General features: G+C 35.4%; 1 protein-coding gene across 1 annotated transcript in view; it reads left to right on the top strand.

Moving 5' to 3' along the window:
- The window catches only part of ITGA1 (integrin subunit alpha 1), a 161,037-nt gene that overhangs the window by 121,689 nt on the left and 15,868 nt on the right, over positions 1–23,480 (top strand). Inside the window, exons 17-26 of the mRNA XM_039256206.1 lie at positions 573–709; positions 2,923–3,033; positions 5,743–5,952; positions 7,703–7,783; positions 12,694–12,770; positions 15,571–15,660; positions 16,964–17,066; positions 20,589–20,702; positions 22,701–22,805; positions 22,968–23,072. Of these exons, the coding sequence (XP_039112137.1) occupies positions 573–709; positions 2,923–3,033; positions 5,743–5,952; positions 7,703–7,783; positions 12,694–12,770; positions 15,571–15,660; positions 16,964–17,066; positions 20,589–20,702; positions 22,701–22,805; positions 22,968–23,072 (1,133 nt within the window). The remainder of the gene's footprint in view (positions 1–572; positions 710–2,922; positions 3,034–5,742; positions 5,953–7,702; positions 7,784–12,693; positions 12,771–15,570; positions 15,661–16,963; positions 17,067–20,588; positions 20,703–22,700; positions 22,806–22,967; positions 23,073–23,480) is intronic.

The raw sequence follows: 23,480 nt of genomic DNA, 5'->3' as shown, positions 1-23,480 counted from the left end.
GTAGGATTGTTGCCTCTTTAAAAAGTGTAAGGTTTAACTTGTTTTTTATTTTGGTACTCCTGTTTTATTAAACTTATTTATTAAATTCATTATGTACTTTGCACATAGTCTAAAATGACCTTTTCATAAAATAGGTAAAAATTCATTAGTGTATTTTTTGTGTGTCTTTTGAAATATAATCAATATTCTAAGCAGAGCTCCAAGATTGCTAAACTAAAAAAAGTATATATTTTAAGTGAAAACCCAGTTTTCATAAAACCCAGTTTTATGACACATGCATGGTCATAAAATTGATATGTAGGTGTATGTGTGTGTGCGCATATGTACATATACCTTATAAAATAAGTGTGATTAAACATTAAAGGCATAGTGAACTCAGAAGGTGGTTCTAGAGAGTTCCTGAAGATTATCTTCAGGACTGTGAGTACCTTTGCACTACAGAAATGGGTAAACTGAATAATAGAAACTTTGTGTTGACTGATTGCTCAGGAGGTTTTTCTATAATGCTAATTTAATGAACTGACCATATGAAAGTTACCCCAAGTAAACGTTTCTGTCATTTTCTCTTCCAGATTTGCAGTACCGTGTCACACTAGATTCACTAAGACAGATATCACGAAGCTTTTTCTCTGGAACTCAAGAAAGAAAGATTCAAAGAAACATCACAGTTCAAGAATCAGAATGCACTAAGCTTTCCTTCTACATGTTGGCAAGTAAATCATATGTTATAGCTGCTTTATTCCAAGTCAAGAATAAAGCACAGATGTCTTACTTCAAGTCAGCCTTCTTATTTTATTTCAAAGTGCACATCAGAAAGTAAACTTCATTTTATTTGGTCACTTTTATCAGAAAATCACAGACCTGATCTTCTAATTTCCAAATGCATTTCATAGAGCTATCTTTCGTCTTCCCTGTGTGTATGTTATCAGATACCCATATATTATGGAATAGTAAAAGGCACAGTGCACTGGTTGATAAGAGACCTGCCTTCATTCACTTACTCATTTCTTATATTCATTCATTTATACTTGAAGACATCATTTAACTTTTGTGGGCCTCATCAGTCAAATGTAGGTAAGTGGCTACGTGCCCTGAGGGAAAAGTATTGGGTCATATGCTGTCCTAGGGCCTTTCTTGTTGCTCTTTGGCTTTAAATTGAAGGGGAAAAAATCTGGTATTTTTTATTATCCACAGGCTTTGTGCTACCTAAGTCTCTTTGTATTACAGTGATGAGGGTGCCTTGGAAAGCAAATTCTTAATCTCCAGAGATGACTAGGAAGTCAGTTTGAACCATTTCAAATTCATTTTATTGAGTCACTGTGTAAATGGGGAACATACCCAATAAGGGCAGGAATTTCTTAAACATTTTCTTATAATGTGCATGATACTTAGAGACAGAAAGAGAGACAAGAATAGATATAATGAGAAAATAGTGGTTTTAGTGGCTGAGACAGACTTGGAACTTGCACATGATCTTGTAATTATAAAGGAAACAGGCTAGAGTGCCTGGGTGGCTCAGTCAGTTAAGCTTCCGACTTCGGCTCAGGTCATGATCTCACGGTTCATGGGTTCGAGCCCCGTGTCAGGCTCTGTGCTGACAGCTAGGTCAGAGCCTAGAGCCTGTTTCACATTCTCTGTGCGTCTCTCTCTCTGACCCTCCCCTGCTCACGCTGTCTGTCTCTGACCCTCATAAATAAATAAAAAGCATTAAAAAAAATGTTTAAAGGAAACAGGACAATTTTCTCCACCTCTGACTTATTTCTGTATTCTTGATGTATTCATATTCTGTATTTTTAAAATATTATAATCAGGGTAGGGAAGTGACAGAAAACATGCCCTGTTGGTGTACTGTATTTCTCCTCAGTGATTTTCAAGTCAATATTACCCATGACATTCATTGAAATTAACTTATTTGTCAACACTAAGATCAATCTATAATCATAAAAAACAGTTGGAGTTATTCTCCTATTTATTTCATCAGAACTGAATGTTTAGGAGTTATAACTTGTATAAAATCCAAAAGGGCATGAAACCAGAAGTGGCACCACCTCCAACCCACTAGAAGTCACTGTAGTGTAGATTTGCCCAAAATTTAGAATCTAACTATGTCTCTGCACTTGGTATGAACCAGTTTCAAAATTTCCAAAATCCCCTTTTGGATTGTAATGGATACTTTAACATTTGTTCTGGATGTCAGCCAGGATGGGATTTATATCAAGACTTCCTCATATTCCAGGTGATTTTTATCCAGTTATTTAGTCTCTTAGAGGTCCAGGTTTTCAAATATAAAAGAATGACTATAATGGCTATTCATCTTGGAAGTTGTTGAAATACTTCTTGATAATGTCTGTAAAGTTCGTAATTCTGGACATGCCATAAATGATGGCCATTGCCGATGATAGTATAAAACAATATTGATCGCTTTCATACTACTTACATATCAGTTTACATTATGAAATTCCTACAACACAGGCATACATTATACTAATGAAATTCAACTGAATTTAAATAAAGTTTGCTCTTTTGAAGTTGGGAGACTTTCCTAGAAGTATTACATGGCAGTTTTTAGCTCTAGGTCCCAAGAGAAGAGATATTGTTATACAAGCAGCCCAGGGTAATATATCATGACATGGCAAACTACAGCACACCCGATCACTCCATCAGGGCCCCCTAAGAGGCTAGAGGTGAGCCAACTGGTCATATTCTGAAGCCTCTGCATTCCAGCAGTGTCCCTTATCAAGGCAGAAGGCCATCTCTCTCCAGGGAAGCAAAAGCCTGATGAGATAATATGCCAGATCAGGTGCACAAGAATGTTCCAGTTAAGCCTGGCCCACAGAAGCAAGAAGCAGGAAGCCATGACAAAGTCGGAACATCCAGTAAATATGATAACAACGATAAAGTATTTTACGTTTCAACCCACAGGACAAGCATGACTTTCGGGACTCTGTGAGGATAACTTTGGATTTTAATCTTACCAATCTAGAAGACGGGCCTATTCTTGATGATTCCCTACCAAATTCAGTACATGAATATGTAAGTCAGATTTTTTGAAAATTTAGAACACCGATATGAGAACACACTTGAGAGGGAAACTGTGACACACACACACACAAAACCGTAAATCAATTTTTTTACAAAAAGAATGAGACTTTTCTAGAATTTTCTTAACTCTCCTACTTCCTATTGTTGGAGCTTACGGGAATTTATAAATAGCACCTATTTTTAATCTCTCCTGAATTTAGGACCAATAGAAAGAGACATAAATTGGCCTATTGGAACTCCTTTTGTTACCAGTGAACACTGGGTGGCAGGACATGGTTTAGGTATATTGGTTGTCCTCCTACTGAATAAGGCTTAGCCCATAGATTACCAAATATGTCATCAGCAGTGCTTATCAATCTCAGGCCTTTTCCACGGGGACTCACTTCATAAAACTTGCAGAATGGAGATACAGAGCAGGAATGTATCAGACACACTGCTGCTCCAAGAGCAGGAGAGATGGGAAGGGACTGAGCTGTGTTCACCCTGCTCCTGCTTCCAAATTCACAAAATCCAGTGTCCCACCCCTGAGAAAGAGTGAGTGGGCAAGCAGAAAGATAGGGTGTCACCAATGGAGGAAACATTAAGAATGGGGAACTAGTTTTCCCCATACCCATATCTTTCACTCTCCCTTTCTTCCTTTGAAATATATTTATTGGGTATCTTATATATACCAGGCTTCAGAGCTTAGAGACCAACCTAGGAAACAATTATTAGGTTGGAAGTTCTGGAGGAGAACTTCATTGTTCTATGGGAACTTCAGGGGGTGCTCTCTTGAAGTTGTGATATTAAAACTGAGATCTGAAGCATAGGAGGATTTTGCATCCTATTCAGAGGAGCAGAGGGAGTGTTTCATGCACAAGGATATGTGTAATGGTTCTAAGGCATAAAAGAACTGAACTAAACTGTCTTGTGTGGCTGAAGCTAAAGAGCAAGGGGGGAAGGTGATGTGGGATGAGGTGGGAGACCTAGGCAGGAACCAGATCATTCAGGACTTTGTGCTGCTGCACAGATATTTTGAAGAGCAGTGAAATGTTATGGATGGCTTTAATCGGTTCAGTGATGGTACTGGATTTGTATTTCTTTAAGGATTAAAAAAAATCCAGAGCTGCAATGTAGAGAATGATTGAAGGAAAATGATTGGAATGAAAGTGGGTGCAGGAGACCACTTAGGAAGCCATTGCCTTAGTTCAGGGAGAACATAAGGATGACTAGACTAGAGGTGGAGAGGCCAGAAGACAGTTGGAAGATACTTAGAAGACAGGCAGAATGGATAGCTCTTAATGAAGGTTTAGATAATGGGGTAGGACTTAATGAGAAGAGGAGTCAGGGAAAGCTCCCAGTGATATGGCTTGACCATTTTCTGGCCTCTGACTGAGCTCTGTTACATTCCTAAGTGTTTGATTCTTTTCAATAGAACATCTCGAAATCAGAGTTGAGCATTAAAATATTCTCTCATAGATTTAGATCTTAGAGTACTTAACTTGCTTTTCTTGCAACTGTTCTACTCTGGCAGACTAAAGCCAGTGAAAAACATCTGTGAAAACTGCATTCTTTGAAGGACCAGAAGAATTTATATCCAGAAGTTTATTATTTTTTCCTATAAATTATAGGAGTAAATCTAAAATTGGCCAACAGACACATGAAACGACGCTCAGCATCCCTCCTCATCAGGGAAATACAAATCAAAACCACACTGAGATACCACCTCACGCCAGTCAGAGTGGCTAAAATGAGCAAATCAGAGAACTCGAGATGCTGGCGAGGATGTGGAGAAACGGGCACCCTCCTATGCTGTTGGTGGGAATATAAACTGGTGCAGCCCCTCTGGAAAACAGTGTGGAAGTTCCTCAAAAAATTAACAATAGAACTCCCCTATGACCCAGCAATAGCACTGCTAGGAATTTACCCAAGGGATATAGGAGTGCTGATGCATAGGGGCACATGGACCCCAATGTTCATAGCAGCGCTCTCCACAATAGCTAAAACATGGAAAGAGCCTAAGTGTCCATCAATGGACGAATGGATCAAGAAGATGTGGTTTATCTATACCATGGAATACTACATGGCAATGAGAAATAGTGAAATCTGGCCATGTGTAGCAACATGGATGGACCTTGAGGGTGTTATGCTGAGCAAAATAAGTCAGGCAGAGAAGGACAAATATCATATGTTTGCACATATAGGAGGATTAGGAGGAACTTAACAGAGGACCATGGGGGAGAAGAAGGGGGGAAATGGTGGGGGAAAGGGAGAGAGGCAAACCATGAGAGACTCTTGAATGCTGACAAAAACTGAGGACTGATGGATGTGGGGGGGAGCGGGATATGGGCATGGAGGAGGGCACTCATGGGGATGAGCACTGGGTGTTATGTGGAAACTAATTTGACAATAAACTATTTGTAAAAAAAATTTAAAAATTTAAAAAATAAATAAAAATCTAGGAAGTATCTATGAATCCATATTTATAAGTAGGTAATAGCCTTCACTTCTTAAAATGCTCTAAGTCCCAATAAATAATTAAATGGCAAAAAAAAAGGAGTAAATCTAAAATTCCTTATGATTTCTGCAGTGGAATCGGTCCTCTTTGTGAGCTGCTTAACTTAGTGTGGCAATATGTCATTTCTTCTCAGCAAGTTAAAAATTATTTTTCAATCATGCTTAACTAAATTTCAAAAAAATGCTTTTCTGTGACCATTTCAGATTCCCTTTGCCAAAGATTGTGGAAACAAGGAAAAATGTATCTCAGACCTCACCCTGCAAGTATCCACCACAGGGAAGGACCTGCTTATTGTCAGGTCCCACAACGATAAGTTCAATGTTAGTCTCACAGTCAAAAACAAAAAGGACAGTGCCTATAACACCAGAACCATAGTGGATTATTCTCCAAACCTAATTTTTTCAGGAATTGAGGTAAACTTTTAGTTTTATATTTGTCTATTCTTATAATAATTATTTATTGAGCCTACTTTTCCTGCTACTGAACTAATTGTTTTAGAAGAACTGATTAGTTTGGAGCTAACTGGGTTTAGAAGAACAGAGAGCATTTTGTACAAATTAGTACTCACTAATGATGAAAGTGCCAATTTTTTTAAAAGGTTTTGTTTTTGATAGATTTATTTAGAGATCTGTGACTCCTCAGATTCAGTATGAGGAGAGGATCACTGTGACAGAGCAAAATCATGTGTTTCATAGAGGCGTAATCAGCTGAAATTGAGACTAAGTCAAGGAAGAATATCAAAAATAACAAAGTTAAAACAGTTTAATAGAGGTACAGAGAGACTAATGCATGCTTGTAACAAAAATAAAATGTTCACATAAATAAACATCAAGATACCATTTCTCATTTTCTATGTAAAATTCCTTACGTTGTTAAGAGAGGTGTTAACTTGTAATGAACGTCTTTTTGTCGTGACAGAATTTTTTTATCTCAGCAATAACATAGCTGCATAAGATGCTATATCAGGAATAATAATGAGTACTTCCAAATTTGAACTTTTATTTTACTTCTAATCTCTAAATGAATGCCCTTTATTTAAAATTCTATGTATATATGAATTAATAATATATATAATTCGTATTAAAACCAATACTCTTATTAATATAATATTAAAACTCCATTGTCTAGTTTCTGTAAATTCAGACTTCCATTGATATTTCTCTCCATTTATTAGGGTATCACCTAAGGACATGATGACTAACAGAGCTTTAAAAAAAGTCCTTTATTACTACCACATATTTTAGATTCAGTAAAGAATGTTAATTATAAATCCAAATGTGCAAAGTCATGCTGCGAAAATATTACCACTGAATTGTTTTCTGGAAAGGAGACTCTATTAAAAATCATCGCCAGTATCCTTTTCAACTGATTTCATGGCCTCAGTAGAGAGGCCTCTACTTCTTTTGACAATAACAACAGTAATAACAATGACAGTCTTTTCTTGAGTCATATTATATCCCAGACACTGTTCTCAGGGTTCCACTTATTCAATTCTCATTAAGTAAATAGGTATTATTGTACTACAGAGATTCTAGTATAATCTCTTTCTGCCATGTTATAACCTTTCTGAAACTGCATTTTACAGGTGATATGTTTATTTTGCTGGCAGCATTGTTTTCCTTCTTATTGGTACACAAAATAATGATGAGTCTCAGTGGCATTTTCGATTTGATGAAATAGAAATAGCCTCACCTGACAGAAAATCAGGCTCAGAGAAGTGAGGAGTCTTGACAAGGAGAAAGCTAACAGTGATAGAGTCAGAATTTAAATCCTGGGGGACTCACGTCAGAGCTCATGTTCTTACCACCATGCTGAACTCTGCTGATGATAGCCGTTCACTGTGGGCTTCCATGTGACCTTGTGGTATGTGTGGATTATTTAATCAGTCTGTGCACTACATGCTGTTAGTACCTCCATTTTACAGTGGAAAGTCTATACAGGATCAGATGAGATGTGCTTTGTCCCTCAGTCTCCCTTAACTTAAGTGATGTTTTCAGATTTTCCATGGATGGTGAGACAGGTGATCCCAGAATAATGTGACTCTCTCAACTAAATTGAGGGACAAATCTCAGCAAGGCAGAGTCCAAGGCATACCTGGGAAAACTCTGAAAACAGTATTTCACCTGTGTGTCTGCTCTAATTCTGTTTACTCTTTCCTCCAAGGCTATCCAAAAAGACAGTTGTGAATCCAATCATAATCTCACATGTAAAGTTGGTTATCCCTTCCTGAGAAGAGGAGAAGAGGTAAGCAGATTGTAAAACATACATGTGACAATTGGATATGAAAAATACTGTGCTCAAAGTTAAATATATAAATTCCTCTACTGGTATTTTAGCCTGACATAGATGAAGAAGTCTGAGTTAAAAATTTTGAGATAATTGGAATCCAAAGTCAATTATGGCATGAGTCAAACTCAAATACTAAGACAAAATTAAATGTTTACACTTAATAATTTATCTGATAGTAGTAGGCTTTTCTGGCTTGTAGAAAAAAAAACAAATCTTTCAAACAGGTTGGTTTAGAACTTCGCATAGAAACTTGTTTCATTTCTCTCTCTTTTTTAATAATATAGTTACTGAGATTATAATTCATATGCCATGAAATCCACTCATTTAAAGTGTAAAATTCAGTGTGTTTTTATATATTCACCAGAGAGTGAACTGTACAGCCATCACCACAATCGTTAGAACATTTTCACATCCCCAAAATTCTGTTCACCTTACCAGTTACTTGTCTTTTTTTATTCTCGAGTCCTTCCCCCAATCTCAGGCAACCAGTAACCTACTTTCTTTATGGATTTGCCTGTTCTGGACATTTCTTATAAATAGAATCCTATTGTCTGGGGTCATTTGTGATTAGCTTTTTTCACTTAGCATAATGTTTTCAAGGCCCATCCATGTATCAGTTGTGCCTTTTCACTTCCCAATAATATTCCATTTGTGGATGTATCATATTTTATTTAGTCACCTATCAGGTGATGGGCATTTGTGTTGTTTCCATTTTGGGACTACTACGCATAATACTATGAATATTTGTGCACAGGTTTTGGTGTGGACACATGTTTTCAGTTCTCTTTGGGTGAAATTCCTGGGTTATATGATACCTATGTATAACATTTTGAGAAACTGCAAAACTGTTTTCCAAAGTGACCACACCATTTTTTATTCCTACCAGCAGTGTATGTGTCAGTCAACAACTTTATCGCCTGTCTTTTTAATTACAGCCATCCTACTGGGTGTGAAGTAGTATCTCATTGTTGTTTTGATATGCATTTCCTTAATGGCTTATGATGTTGAGCATCTTTTCATGTGGTTACTGACCATGCATATATCTTCTTTGGACAAATGTCTATTCATATCCTTTACCTATATATATATTTTTTTTAAATATTTTTATTTATTTCTAGGAGAGAGAGAGAGAGACAGCGTGAACAGGGGAGGGTCAGAGAGAGAGGGACACACAGACTCTGAAACAGGCTCCAGGCTCTGAGCTGGCAGTCAGCACAGAGCCCGACTCGGGGCCCGAACCCACGAACCGCGAGATCATGACCTAAGCAAAAGTCCGACGCTCAACCGACTAAGCCACCCAGGCGCCCCTACCTATATTTTAATTGGGATGTCTTTTTTTTATTACTGAGTTACAAGAGCTCTTCATGTATTCTGCATTCAAGTCACTTATCAGATACATGATTTGCAAATATTTTCTCCCATTCTGTTGTCTTTTCACTTTCTTTTTTTATTTTTTTTTTACTTCTTTTTGCCTTTATTTATTTATTTCTTTTTACAAATAGTTTATTGTCAAGTTGGTTTCCATATAACACCCAGTGCTCACTTTCTTTTTTTAAAATTTTTTAATGTTTATTTATATTTGAGAGACAGAGGCTGAGCGGGGGAGGGTCAGAGAGAGAGGGAGACACAGAATCTAAAGCAGGCTCCACGCTCTGAGCTGTCAGCACAGAGCCCAATGCAGAGCTTGAACCCACGAACCATGAGATCATGATCTGAGCTGAAGTCGGACACCCAACCAACTAAGCCATCCAGGTTCCCCTCTTTTCACTTTCTTGATGATATCTTTGAAACACAAAAGTTTTTAGCTTGATGAAGTCCAATTAATCTATTGTTTCTTCTGTCACATGTATTTTGCTAACCCAAGATCATAAAGATTTACTCCTGTAAACTCCTAAGAGCTGTATAGTTTTAGCTCTTGCATTTTGGTCTATGATCCATTTTGATGAACGTCTGTGTATGGTATAAGAAAGAAAGAGTCTAACTTGATTCTTTGTGTGCATATGTTAAGTTGCCCTACACTGTCTGTTGAAAAGGTTATTCATTCCCCCATTGAACTGTCTTAGAACTTTTATTGAAAGTCTGTTTATTTTTTGACTCAGTGGTATTCATTAATCTATATGTCTATCTTTATGTCAGTACATACTGTTTTTTTGTTGTGTTTTGTTTAGTTTTTATTTTTTTATTTTTATTTATTCTGAGTGAAAGAGCATCATCAGGTGAGGGGCAGAGAGGGGGAGAGAGAATCCCAGGCAGGCTCTGTGCTGTCATCATGGAGCCTGACGTGGGGCTAAAATTCATAGTACCGTGAGATCTTGACCTGAGCCTAAATTAAGAGTCAGACGCTGAACTGACTGAGCCACCCACGTGTCCCATTTTGTTTTGTTTTTGAATGTTTATTTATATATTCTGAGAGAGAGAGAGGGAGAGAGCATGTGCATGTGTGCATGAGTGGGAGAGGGGCAGAGAGAGAGGGAGACAGAGAATCCTAAGCAGGCTTTATCCTCAGCACATAGCCCAATGCGAGCCTGGATCTCACAACTGCCCATAAGATCATGACCTGAACCAAAATCAAGAGTCAGTAGCTTAACTGACTGAGCCACCCCACTCCAGCGCCCCTGTTAGTACATACTGTTTTTATTACAGTAACTTTTTTGCAAGTTTTAAAACCTGAAAATATGTCTTTTAGATATGTTTTCTTTTTTAAAATTGTTTTGCTCTTCCAGCCCCCTGTATTTTCATTTGGAATCTAGGGTCAGCTTGTCATTTTCTACAAAAAAAGACCAGCTAGGAGTTTGATAGGGATTACACTGAATCTGCAGATCAATTTGGGAAGTATTACCATCTGAAAAATATTAAGTCTTTGATCCATAACCATGGGGTGTCTTTCTATTTATTTAGATCTTTAATTATATTAAAAAATGCTTTGGGTGGTTTTTTTTTTTTTTTTCAGAATAAAAGTTTGGCATTTCCTTTGTTAGATATATTTCTAAGCATTTTATTCTTTTTAAAGCTATTTTGGATGAAATTCTTCTCATAAATTTATCTTCAGATTGTTTATTGCTAATGTATAGAAATAAAAATGATTTTTGAATGCTGGTCTTTTATCCTGACAACTTGCTGAAATTATTAATTAGTTCTAATAGTTCTTTAGAGGATTCATTAGGATATTCTATATATAAGATCATGTCATCTACAGATAGAAGCGTTCTTTTTTCTTTTTCTTTCCTAAATACCCTGGCTAGAACCTACAGTAGTAGTTGAACAGAAGTGAGGAGAGTACTTTCATGTATTTTTAAAGACAATATTTGTTTCCATGAAAAACAGAATAATTATCTCACTTAATGATAAACAACATATTTGCATATATTTTCATTGAAGGTTGCTTTTCCATTCATATGGAGTAAATGAGGGAAATATTTAGTCAATGTGATTAATAAAATACTTTACCTACTTGACTTAGTCTTTAAAAAAAAGAGAGAAATACTTTCCCAGATATTTATTCCAACTTCCTCACATTATAATATTTTATATTATAAGCCTTCAAAATAGATGTTTGTCATCTTTATCACACATCCTAAGAAGTTGATAAACATGAGTTGGGCATCTGGAAATGGCATATATATAATGAAGTTATTTAGTGCTTCTTTTTGCAAATGAGAATTCAGAAAGGACTTTTCCCTTAACACATGTGGCATGGCTACTAGTAATTGAAGACACTACCAATGACAGTAATTATCACTGAATTCAATAAATCAGTTTAGGTATGAAGCTAACTAGATGTGCCAATTTACTTTTGGAATCTATTTCTTCACTATCCCAAATGAAATGTACTGTGAAATTACATTTCTTCCCTATAAATCCATCAAGCATATGTCATATTTGAAAAAATACACCTATAATTCCTTCAATTTTACATAGAAGTAGTGAATGTCACTTTCCCATGACCATTTTAATTAACCATAATATTATCTCCATTTCTTAAAGAATAATGACATAGAAATAAAAATGTTAAACATTGCAGCCATTTAGAGTATGAATTGCAATCTTAATTATTTCTCAACCATGTTTCTTTCTTTCTTTGGCAATTCCTTGCTGTGTAGGGTAAAAGCTTAAATCAAAGTATCTCATGCCATCAGTAGAGAAATGGGAAGATAATATGCAAGTAACTTTTGCATGGGCTTTATACTTAGAATATACTTTGATTTCAATACTAGATTCATAGTTTAAGCATTTCAGGATCAGGCCAAAATGGAATAATCACCTTCGTTAGCCCTACTCCTCTGCTAGTATCTTCCCTAGTTCTGAAGACTCATTAGAAATGCCAAGACTTATATGTGCACACCAGGCAGGGGGCTAAGGAAAGCCGGGAAAGAAAGGAGCTAGCTCACTGAAAGACTCTGGAAGTTTGACCCTTGGTAAAGTACTGTAGTTCAAGCCCACCCAATAAAGCTTCTATTGGAATTATTATTGCTATTTTGAAGCAAGAAGAAAGCAGCAGGGCTACAGATTCTTAAGAAAAATGTTTTTTAATGTAGCTCAAAATATATGTGAGAGAAGAAAACGCTGAAGAAAATTCCACACATAATATTGGACAACCATACGAATCTCATGATACCTGAATTCTAGTCATCCCTCCTGTGAATGAGCCTAAATTGGTTAAAAGAGCTTTAAATATCAAAGTTTAAAAGCACATGTATATCTTGTTCTATTTTTGAGATATAATGAGGTTTTACTTTATAAGGTAAGATTTCTTAAATAAGTTTGTAATTTGAGTCTAAGTAATATCATTAATGTAATTAAACATTTTAATCTAAACATTCTACTTCTTTATCTGTTACTAAACAAAAAATATTTTTATTTCATAGGTTACTTTCAAAATATTATTTCAGTTTAACACATCTTATCTCATGGAAAATGTGACCATTCATTTAAGTGCAACAAGGTTGGTTGATATGTATGCATGAGTGTATTATTATAAGTATATAATTTCTTTCATGTACTTAGAATATTTCACTTTATAGATTCACTGGAACTTACAACTTTTATGAGGATCAGTAAAAGTAGAAGATAATGAACCAGTAACAAAAATATCTTATGAATAATTAAAAATGAAGAAATTTTTATTTAATGGAATTAATACACCTAACTACATTAAACCATTGGCTCTTTGAGCTGTAAAACATGTAATCACACATCACTTATATCTGCCAAATTGCATTAAAATTTATTTAAAATTTTACAGGATTGCTGATTTAATTTTTACTGACAGTCCATGAAGGTCACCTGAATCACTAGATGTCCTTAAAGATTTCTCTTCTATTTTTAAGTTTATTTTATTTATTTTGAGAGAGAACATGTGAGTGGAGGAGGGGCAGAGAGAGAGAGAGAGAGAAAATCCCAGGCAGCCTCCATGCTGACACAGGGCTTGATCCCACAACCATGAGATCATGACCTGAACCGAAATCGAGAATCAGACACTCAATCGACTGAACCACCCAGGCACACCTGGACTTAAAGTTTTATGATATCATTTTGTAGTTTAATATATTTTATCCAAAGCAGTCAGAGCTTCTGAAAGATATCATAGAATACCCAGACTAAAAATGAAAGGCTAATGAGGAAATTGAAATAGTATGCTAATATTCTTCTAAGTGTAATCATCCACTGGACCATAACCTTGAGAGATAAAGTTCTAACTTTGTTGTCTTACTCCCCAGTAACTAGCATGATGCCTCGCAGTGAATTAAAGTAAAGTGAATGAATAAGTGAGAAAATAAATTAGTGGGTAAATGAATTCTGTATGCTCAATTCAACTCAACAAATATTTATATGACATCAATGGACAAGGTATTAAATTAGTCACTATAGGAAATATAAAAGTTAATAAGGGCATGAACCTCCTCATAGGGTGAAAATTACAGTAGGGGGCTAAGACTAGTATATAAACTATTACAATATTAATATAGGGTAATTCATTCAGAATTCATTCTGATATGTGTCAGAAACTTAATAGAGGTTGAAATTATATCTATTTGGCAATGAGACCCCAAGAAAACTTTATCAAAATGATTATAATTGTGAAAGATCTTACAGGGTGGGTAGCAATTCACAGAGAGGCTGGTAAATAGAATTAGGTAGAGTATTTTAGACAAAATATATAACTTGAGCAAAAACTTAAGATGGACCACTGGATCTATTGGTGGAATACTAGATAGTCCATTGTAGCTCACACATGGAGAATACGTAAAGAAGTAACTGAAGATAAACAGGAGGTGTTCATTTTACCATGTTATGGTAACATGGATGGAAATGGATTGAAATGTCAGGATGAGGCATTTTTTCTTAACTGAACAAGTCATAAGAAGCCAGAAGAGTTTTTGAGGGGTGAAGTCATATATACAGAGCTGTGTCTTAGGAAGATTAATTTAGCTACAGCAGGGAACAGGTGGGAGAAGAGGAAATCATCAACAGCAAAAGCCCGTTCACAAAAATATCTATGACCCAAAGCAAGGTGCTGCCTTTACCGTCCTTTAGCTCACATAAAGCCACTTAATACACTTGAGAATAGTAGAGCCGTTAAAATGTCCTGTGAGACCAAATGCTAGGTCACTTAGTAGAGGGGGTATGTGAAAAAAATAATGAAATCTAACTCTCATTATTTCTTACATCTAGGCACAATGTTTAGCACTTTGCACTTACTATAATCATCATTTATCATTTAATGATAAATCCCCTTTTTATAGATTAAGAAACCAGGGCAAAGAGAGATTAAATAGTTTGCCCAAAGTGTGTTAATGTTCAAGAACAATCCCATGCACTCTGGCCCCAGAGCCAGTGTCGGTAGTTACATACCTCACATGTGCTTTTTTTAATATAGGGGAGTATGAGATACACATATGTATGTATAAACATATGTATGCATTTACATAATACATAATTGAAATGACAATTTAAATCAAGGGAATAAATAGATTCTTAACCAAAAACATAAACATCAATCAATAAGCACAGAAAGACTATTAAAACAAGAAAACCAAAGATTTTATATTGACTCTCCACCATGTGACCCTGGTTGAGCCTTTTTGCGAGGTCCTTGTCTGTAAAGAATAGGTAAGATTCACCTGTGTGATTTGTGTTAAAAATACAAATTCCTGGGCCCCAGCTCAGACCTACTAAATCTATATTTCAAGGAGAGAAGCCCACTAATCTGTATATTTAACAATTGACCCAAGGATATTTATCATAATCCTTCTAAAAGTTGAGGAAACCTTGGACAAAATTGGTATGGTTTTCAACCCTCCAGTTCAGAATCAGCTTGAGAAACTTAATAATACCCATCTCCCTCCCCACCCTGATTTAAAAATGACAACAACAACAGAAACAAGAATTCTATCCTTGGGGTGCCTGGGTGGCTCAGTCGGTTGAGCTCCGGCTTGGGCTCAGGTAATGATCTCGCAGATCGTGAGTTTAAGCCCGGCATTAGGCTCTGTGCTGACAGCTCAGAGCCTGGAGCCTGCTTTGGATTCTATGCCTCCCTCTCTCTCTGCCCACCCCCCACTTGCACTCTGTCTCTTCGTATCTCTCAAAAATGAATACACATTATTAAAAAATTTTTTTAAAGAATTCTACCCTTTTATGCTTTTATTTAGTTGCCAAGATAAACTTCCCTTTCAAATGCTCAGAAATGTCTCTTAATCACCAGTAGTTTAATGATTTGTCTAAACGTGCTGTGTATTTTCTAGTGACAGTGAAGAACCTCCCGATGCCCTTTCTGATAATGAAGTTAACATTTCTATCCCAGTAAAATATGAAGTTGGACTTCAATTTTACAGGTAGGAGGAAACTGCATTTTTATGCTGATGCCAGTCTACAAACCCAGTGGTTCTCAAAGTACAGTCTCTGGCCAAAGGCATCAGAAATCTGTGTTAAACAAGCCCTCCAGGTAATTCTCATGCACTTAAATCAGAGACCAAGCCTGCTAAATAATCTTAAATGTGAGGTGCTAATGATCCTGGATTACATTAGCAGTCCAGTCTTGTATCATAAATGCTAGCTGAAGATCTAGAAATACTTCACAAATGGCACTCTTCTTAGAGGGTACCAGCATATTTCTTGACCATCATCTTTCTCATTGTGAGGGATCTAATCAGCCTGCCCATTCTGGGCACACAAGATTAAATCATTTCTCATTGACAAGAGCTGTTTATTTCTTGCATTATTCCAAAATGTACTTTCCTCTAAGAACTTCTGATCCATCCAAACACAAATCATATTGGCAAAGTTGCCCACTATAATTTCCCTGGCTTAAGCAAGGCTCCAAGCTCTTGTTAAATAAATGTGTGCAATGTATGCAAAGAGTATAAGAATCAGTGGCAAATTTAGGGTGAAAGTCTGCTCATTTTATTAATTTATTTTTTATGGCACTTTGCTTTTTCCGATAACAAACAACAAAAATATGAGGATTATAGGATATACACATAGATTTTGTATATATTATCTAGCCTCCAAATTCTATTTGCTATTTTCTATCTTGCTGTTATCCACTTCTCTTGGTACAATGACTTTTTCCAAGAATTTTTCATCTTATTAAAATCAAATTTTGGCAAACACCTATTATTTTTTATTATACTTCATTCCACCAAGTTCATCCAAAGAACATGGAGGAAAAATTGTATGGAAAAGATTGAATTTTTAACTTTGGCAGTAATATGGGACTTTAATGTGAAAAGGTTAACAATTTTTTAAATCTATTTAAAATTCAGCAGTATGAAAAATACCAAGTTTTAGCTCATTATTCACTAAATGTAAATGATATTAGTGAATTAGTAGATATCTTATACTTGCTTGGTAACAATGAAACTTTTATTTCAAAAACTGTATATATTTTAGCTTGTTAAAGCTAAATAAACAGCAGCAATTATTGAGCTAAATTATGTAATCTTTCTTATCCTCCTCAAAGATTTAATTTTATGTTTCACAGTAGAAGAATAGAACAGTAGAAGAATTTGTCTCCGATTTGAAATTTCTACAAGTACTTTTTGTGGGAGTACCTAGTATAAATAAAGAAAAAGAATTAGGTCAAATAAAAGTTAAACTTTGTTGTGTTTTATTTTTCTTCTCTCAATTAATTCTCAGCTCTGCAAGTGAATACCATATTTCAATTGCGGCCAATGAGACAGTCCCTGAAGTTATTAATTCTACTGAGGACATTGGAAATGAAATTAATATCTTCTACTTGGTAAGAAATTACCTCTAAATTAGTATAGTAAAGGACTAATTTGTAAGTTTATAAATTAAAGTATTAACAGACACATATAAACCTGTTGATTCAATAGTTAATCCCTATATTCTGGAATATTTTTTATAATTTCACTATTTTGAAGTAATTTTTTTAAAGAATTATTGATAATTATACTTTGAAGCAGCTTAAAAAACCTAAGTATCTAATTTCCTCCTAAGACACAGTTAGACGACTTACTAGAAAAAATAAACTTAAAAGACCAAAGAGATACTACCTATAAACCTGTAAACTTCATTTGCATTTTTTTTTTTTTTACTGTGAGTGAGAAAAGCACTTTAAAAAAATTATTATGACTATTTCAGAAATTGACTACTTCAAATGTCTTGGTAATATTTTCCTTTACTCAGCAAATAAATATGTATCTCCTTCTACTCTTTGCTACCTTTCTTATGTATCATACTATGACTTATGTTCCTCCTATCACATCCTTAAGTGATGTTTTTCTATCACATTTATTTTTCTCTTTGAAGTCTTCATAATGAACTTTCCTAACTATAGTAAACAATTATAGAATTGAGCCAGACTTTCATTTTAGGTAATGCCTACTTACAGACCCAGACTCAAGTATATTACTCAAGTAAAAGAGGGTCCAATTCAAATGATTAATTTAAATATATATTTAGAAGTATGAGTAATGCAGCATTATTATAGGTGAAAATGGTCTCAATCTCTTTCCAGTAATAAAGGAAGTTCTCTTACAAAGTGAAATAAATGTATACTCTCAAGATTCATTCCATTGTTTTTATCTGTGCTCTTGGCTGAAATTCCTATGACAAGCCGTACTCTGGAAATTAGCATGAATGCCAGTCACTTCATTACTGAGATAAACCTTTGAAATTTAGGCTGCCAAGTTCTTCTAGCTCCATTTGCTTTTCCCACATTAAAGAATTCAGCAAAATACAAGGAAGGTGAGAAGGAACAGAGGAATTGTGAATATTATAGATCTTCCTATGTTGTTACTTTATTTTTTTTTTTTTACAAATAGTTTATTGTCTAATTAGTTTCCACATAACACCCAGTGCTCATCCCCACTAGTACCTATGTTGTTACTTTAATAAGTAAGTGTCCAAACTTGAAACACATACTCTCAAACTATTGTAAATAATATTGATAGAAATAACATTGTTAAGAATATCCCTGAACATAGTTTTTTGTATGTCTAATTACTTTGTTGGGATAAAATCTAAAATTGGAGTAATGTAATGGAATAAAAAATAATGTGAACATTTTCTTAGGTGAGAACCAGTAAATTTGCTGCTGGAAATTTACTATAGGAAATTATTGGTGATACAAAGATTTATTCTCAGAGATACTCTTTTTTTTAGCTTATTTATTTTTAAGTAATGTCTATACCCAGCATGCAGCTCAAGCTCACAACTCCAAGATCAGGAGTCATATGCTCTTCTGAGTAAACCAGCCAGGCACCACTGGGAAAGACTCTGCTCAGTGTCATTTATAGCAGTTTAAAAATTGAAACCTGGGCACAATCTAAAAACTTAACCACATGAAATTGCTTAAATAAATTATCATATAGTATTTCAATGGAGAGACAGCTATTGTAATAGTTCAGAGGGCACATTTTATTTTATTTTATTTTATTTTATTTTATTTTTTAGAGAGAGAGAGAGCACATAAGCAGGGGAAAGAGGTAAAGAGAGAGAGAGAGAGAGGGAGATAGAGGGAGAGGGAGAGAATGTTAATAGGCTCCACACCCAACACAGGGTGCCATCCCAGGACCCTGGGATCATGACCTGACCTGAAATCAGGAGTCAGATGCTCAACCAACTGAGCCACCCAGGAGCCCTACAGAGGACACATTTTAGGTTAAAAAAAAAATCTTAATTCTGTTATTTACAAATTCTGTGATCTTGGAAGTTCTTTATTCTCATTCTAACCTGTTTCCTCATGGTAAAATAGGGATAATTAGAGAATCTACCTCATAGGGCTGTTATAAGGTTAAAGGCAATAATAATGCAAGCAGTGCCTGGAATATAAATACATGTTGAACATAAATAAATATTGATATTGTGGTTATTATTAAGTGGCTAATAAAAGTCATATTCTTAAATAATCTTTAAGTTTATAGGAAAATGCCATGCTAATACATTTTACAAGTGGGATGCCAAATTTTGTATTTTATATGATACAAATTTTATAATATATGCATAAATGCAAATGATAGACAGGTAAGTTATACACTAAAATGTCACCAATGTAGTAGAATTGTAGGGAATTTCCCATTTATTTTCAGTATTTTCTAATATTTCTGTAAAGAACTTTGTTTTTAATCAGACAGTGAATGTTAATTACAAATTATGTGATTTTTTTACTTTTTGGAAGAAAACAGATGGAATTAGACTGAAAGGCCATGGCAGGGAAGTTTAGGGAATATTACAATAAGAATGCAAGTGTCAAGGAGCATGGTTAAGAGGCCAGGCACTGCTGGTGAGGAATTTCTAGAATTCCAAGAGTAAGGGATGCATTTAGATTTGGCAACAACAGGGAATTGCTTCGGATCTGTGTAGCTCTTGGTCCAGAAGGTTCAGTTAGGTAGATCAGTTGTATTTCCTGGCATCTATAGATTAAGAAGCTCCCTAGTCCCCTAAGGATTTGGCCCAGAGAGGCTCTGAAGAAGGTATAGGTCCTGGAGATTATGCTTGAGTGGAAGAAGAGAGGGCCAGAGCACCTGGTTGCTCCAGTTCAATTGCACCTCTTCTACTTGTGAGGACTTTTTAACAATAAATTCAGCTTCCTGCTAAACCTCATCCTGCTCAGCTTTCCTTCCCTATGAGCTACACTCACCATTGGTGGCATGATGTGGTAGTAAGTTTGAATTTCAGTTTAATGGATAAAAACATGGGCATTGAGAGGAGAGGCAATGTGACTCTCATCCAACCAGATTATTAATTGTTATTGACCTAGTAGCCATAGCTGTGGATAGTGTTGTGCAGGGAAGCAGGTGCATATCTGATTTGCCTGTGCCTTGGTGAGAGACCCCATGTAGCTGGGCTGAGAGATGATTTGTGGGCTTAGGAAATTATGGCAAGCATGTTGAAGCAAACAAAATATGCTCTCTTGTTCCAAGAGGATCAAGTAAATAAATGTTCTCCTTCTCACTTCCAAAACACTAACTAGTATGTCCATAAAGATGATGGGAGTATGGTAAATTGACAAAAAAATTTAATTCTGACTTTCCTTAATCCCAGTCCCATTTTGGGAGTGGGAGCATGAAGGAACAATATATGTTTGTAGCTGATACATATGGCCACTATTGAACATCTGTATTTTTTGCTTAATTGTGTCAGTTCTCTGTCCAGTGCCATCAACTGTCTGAATTCGCTTTTGTATTCAAAGTATTTCATAACTTAATCAATTAAGAACAGTTGTCCTGCATAATATAGAAAGAGTGCTATTGGAAGAGGAAGAGAGGATTACATTTCTATTTTTTTTTTCCTATAGATTAGAAAGAGTGGACATTTTCCAATGCCAGAACTTAAGCTGTCAATTTCATTTCCCAACTTGACATCAGATGGTTATCCTGTGCTATACCCAAGTGGATGGTCATCTTCTAATGTAAGTCATGTGTGCCTTGCCATTACATCATTATTGTTATCCTTTTCAATTTGTGTTTAAATCCTTTTGCTCTGCATGACACTTTTGATAAAGAACTTTACCAAAGTAACATGGAGAAGCATTTAGAAAATTTTACATAATAATAATGACTTCCATTGGCTCCTTAGTAGGTATATTAATTTTCTACAACTGCTGTGATAACAAATTACCTGAGTTAGGTGGCTAGAAACAACAGAAATTTATTCTCTCACAGTTCTGGAGGCCAGCATCTAAAATCAAGGTGTCAACAATGTTAGTTCCCCCTGAAGGCTCAGAGAGAGAATCTGTTTCATGCCTCTCTCCCAGCTTTTGGTGGCTGCTGTCACCCCGGAGCATGCCTGAGCTTGTGGTGGCCTAAGTGCAGTCCCTGCCTCTGTCCTCACATGCCTGTCTTCCTCGTGTTTCTGTGTCTTCACCTCTTCTGTCTCTTATAGACACTCCTCAGTGGACTTGGAGCCCATCCTAAATCAGAAAGACCTCTTCTAGAGATCTTTAATTACATCTGCAAGGACCCTGTTTCCAAATAAGATCACATTCACAGGTTCCAGGTGCTAGGGCTTGGGCATATCTTTTTGAAATACTATCCAATCCACTAGAGTAGGTTTTAGATAACTACTTGTTGACTTGTGCCTTAAAATGTTTCTTATAGCTTTAATTTGTTTGAGGTGATCAAACAGCTTTATAAGGAGACTTCTTAACTGATTCCTAAGAACACACACAGCTGCACATAAGACAGTACAGTACTATTTACTCACTTATCAAACAATAGCAATATCACACCCACTTGTGCCTGTAGCTTTGAATGAGTCAATGTGGTAAATTATTATGGTTTAGTCCCTAAGACATAGATAACCACAATAAATATTGAAGTAATACATGCATATTTTCAACAATATTGACAATCTGTCTTCTTTTCAAACATTTTTTAAGTTAAAATATTTTCAGAAATCAAAAAATAGCAACAGTCATAGTTGGATTATAATATTTAAATGTTTCCCTATAGGCAAGGAAAAATTAAAGCTCTACTATTTCTCTCTAATCCAAACAAAGCAGGTTTGTGAGCATGTAGAAAGATTAAAATTGTACTTTCCCTATTACTTATGAACCGTTATCCTTATTATCTTTTATCAAGGATGTAGAGTCTTGATGAGCAAAAGGTTTATTAGAGTAAGTCTAGAAAACCAATTCAAGCACTAGCTGTCTTATCAATCCGCCATTTTAACCTTTATAGGTTATTTACATCTTTCTCCCACATAGACCAAGTGTCTTGTCCTTGGTGTTTAAAGACTCACAGAATATTATTGGATGAATACAGAAATACAGACAAAAGTCCCTCTCTTTTTTTGTTTGTGTCACAAACCATCATATAAGCCATCATATTGAATAACAAATGCTAACCCTTCTTTGTTTCAGTAGAGTTTTTAATTTCTTTTCTCCCTCTGTATTATAGGAATTTACAAATTAATATTTGATGAAAATAATAAATTTTTAAAAATTTTTTCTAATGTTTACTTATTTTTGAGTGCGAGAGAGCAGAGAGACAGGGAAACACTGAATCTGAAGCAGGCTCCAGGCTCCAAGCCCCAGCTGGGGCTCAAACCCACAAACCACAAGATCATGACCTGGTCAGACACCCAACTGAATGAGCCACCCATGAAAAAAAATTTAATGAGTATATTACTATGCAATCATACTTTCTACTAACATTCTTCCGTTTCTGAAACAAGCTCAGTGATATCTATTAAAATTCAAAAGTAGCACACTAACGGTAATTATTATCTCGATGTGGGTGTATACAGCTGCTACAGAATAGTCTTTTCCATGTTGCACACTTACAGAGATGGATCTTTCATCTATGACAATGGCTGTCACTCACAGATTCTTCACATGATTGTACAAAGTCACTTTTTCCTCTGACTTCTGGCATTGTCTGATAAATGAAATATTTTCATTTCTTAGAATGCAAACTGCAGACCCAGTAGCCTTCAGGATCCGCTTGGTATCAACTCTGGGAAGAAAATGATTATAACAAAATCTGAAGATCTCAAACGAGGCACAATTCTGGTAAATTCAGAAAACCAAGACAAGTGCTACTTTTATCTCATGCTTTTGAAGTGAATAAATTCAATATCAAACTAAAAAGTACTATCTTTTAGAATATTTTACTATGGTATCTTTTCATTAAATAGCAAAAATACTAATGTATACCTCTGGACATTTAAACAGGACTGCAGTACATGTAAATTTGCTACAATCACTTGTAATTTGATTCCTTCTGACATGAGCCAAGTGAATGTTTCACTTATCTTATGGAAACCAACTTTTATAAAAGTAAGTGATTGCCTTGTTCTCTGCAATTATTGAATTATGTTAACAAATATTTGTTCATTACTTAGGGTATGCAAGCAGAGTGCTTCTGTAGAAAGAACTAGAAAAGTAAAAAAAAAATGGTCCAAGCTCCAGCTCTATTGAACCAACTATTTGGGTCTCATTTTCCTTGTCTGTTAGCAACTAAGTTATCTCCAAAGTACCTTCCAGATATATACTTTTTTCTCAGTCTCTCTTATTCTTTTTTTTTTTTTTTTGCACATCTGGAAAGAAATACCTATGCAGTATTAAAGTTTGCATTTATCTTAATACTTTAGAACTCAGTTAAGGGACAAAGAATTATAGAGAGACAATCCTTGACACCATTAACAAATAGAACTAACATGTGTTATGGATTCATTGTATTAGATC

Source organism: Hyaena hyaena, unplaced genomic scaffold (genome assembly GCF_003009895.1).
Source record: "Hyaena hyaena isolate Hyena2069 unplaced genomic scaffold, ASM300989v1 scaffold_564, whole genome shotgun sequence".
In the NCBI taxonomy this organism is placed as follows: domain Eukaryota; kingdom Metazoa; phylum Chordata; class Mammalia; order Carnivora; family Hyaenidae; genus Hyaena; species Hyaena hyaena.
This window is presented reverse-complemented; position numbering and strand designations above follow the sequence as displayed.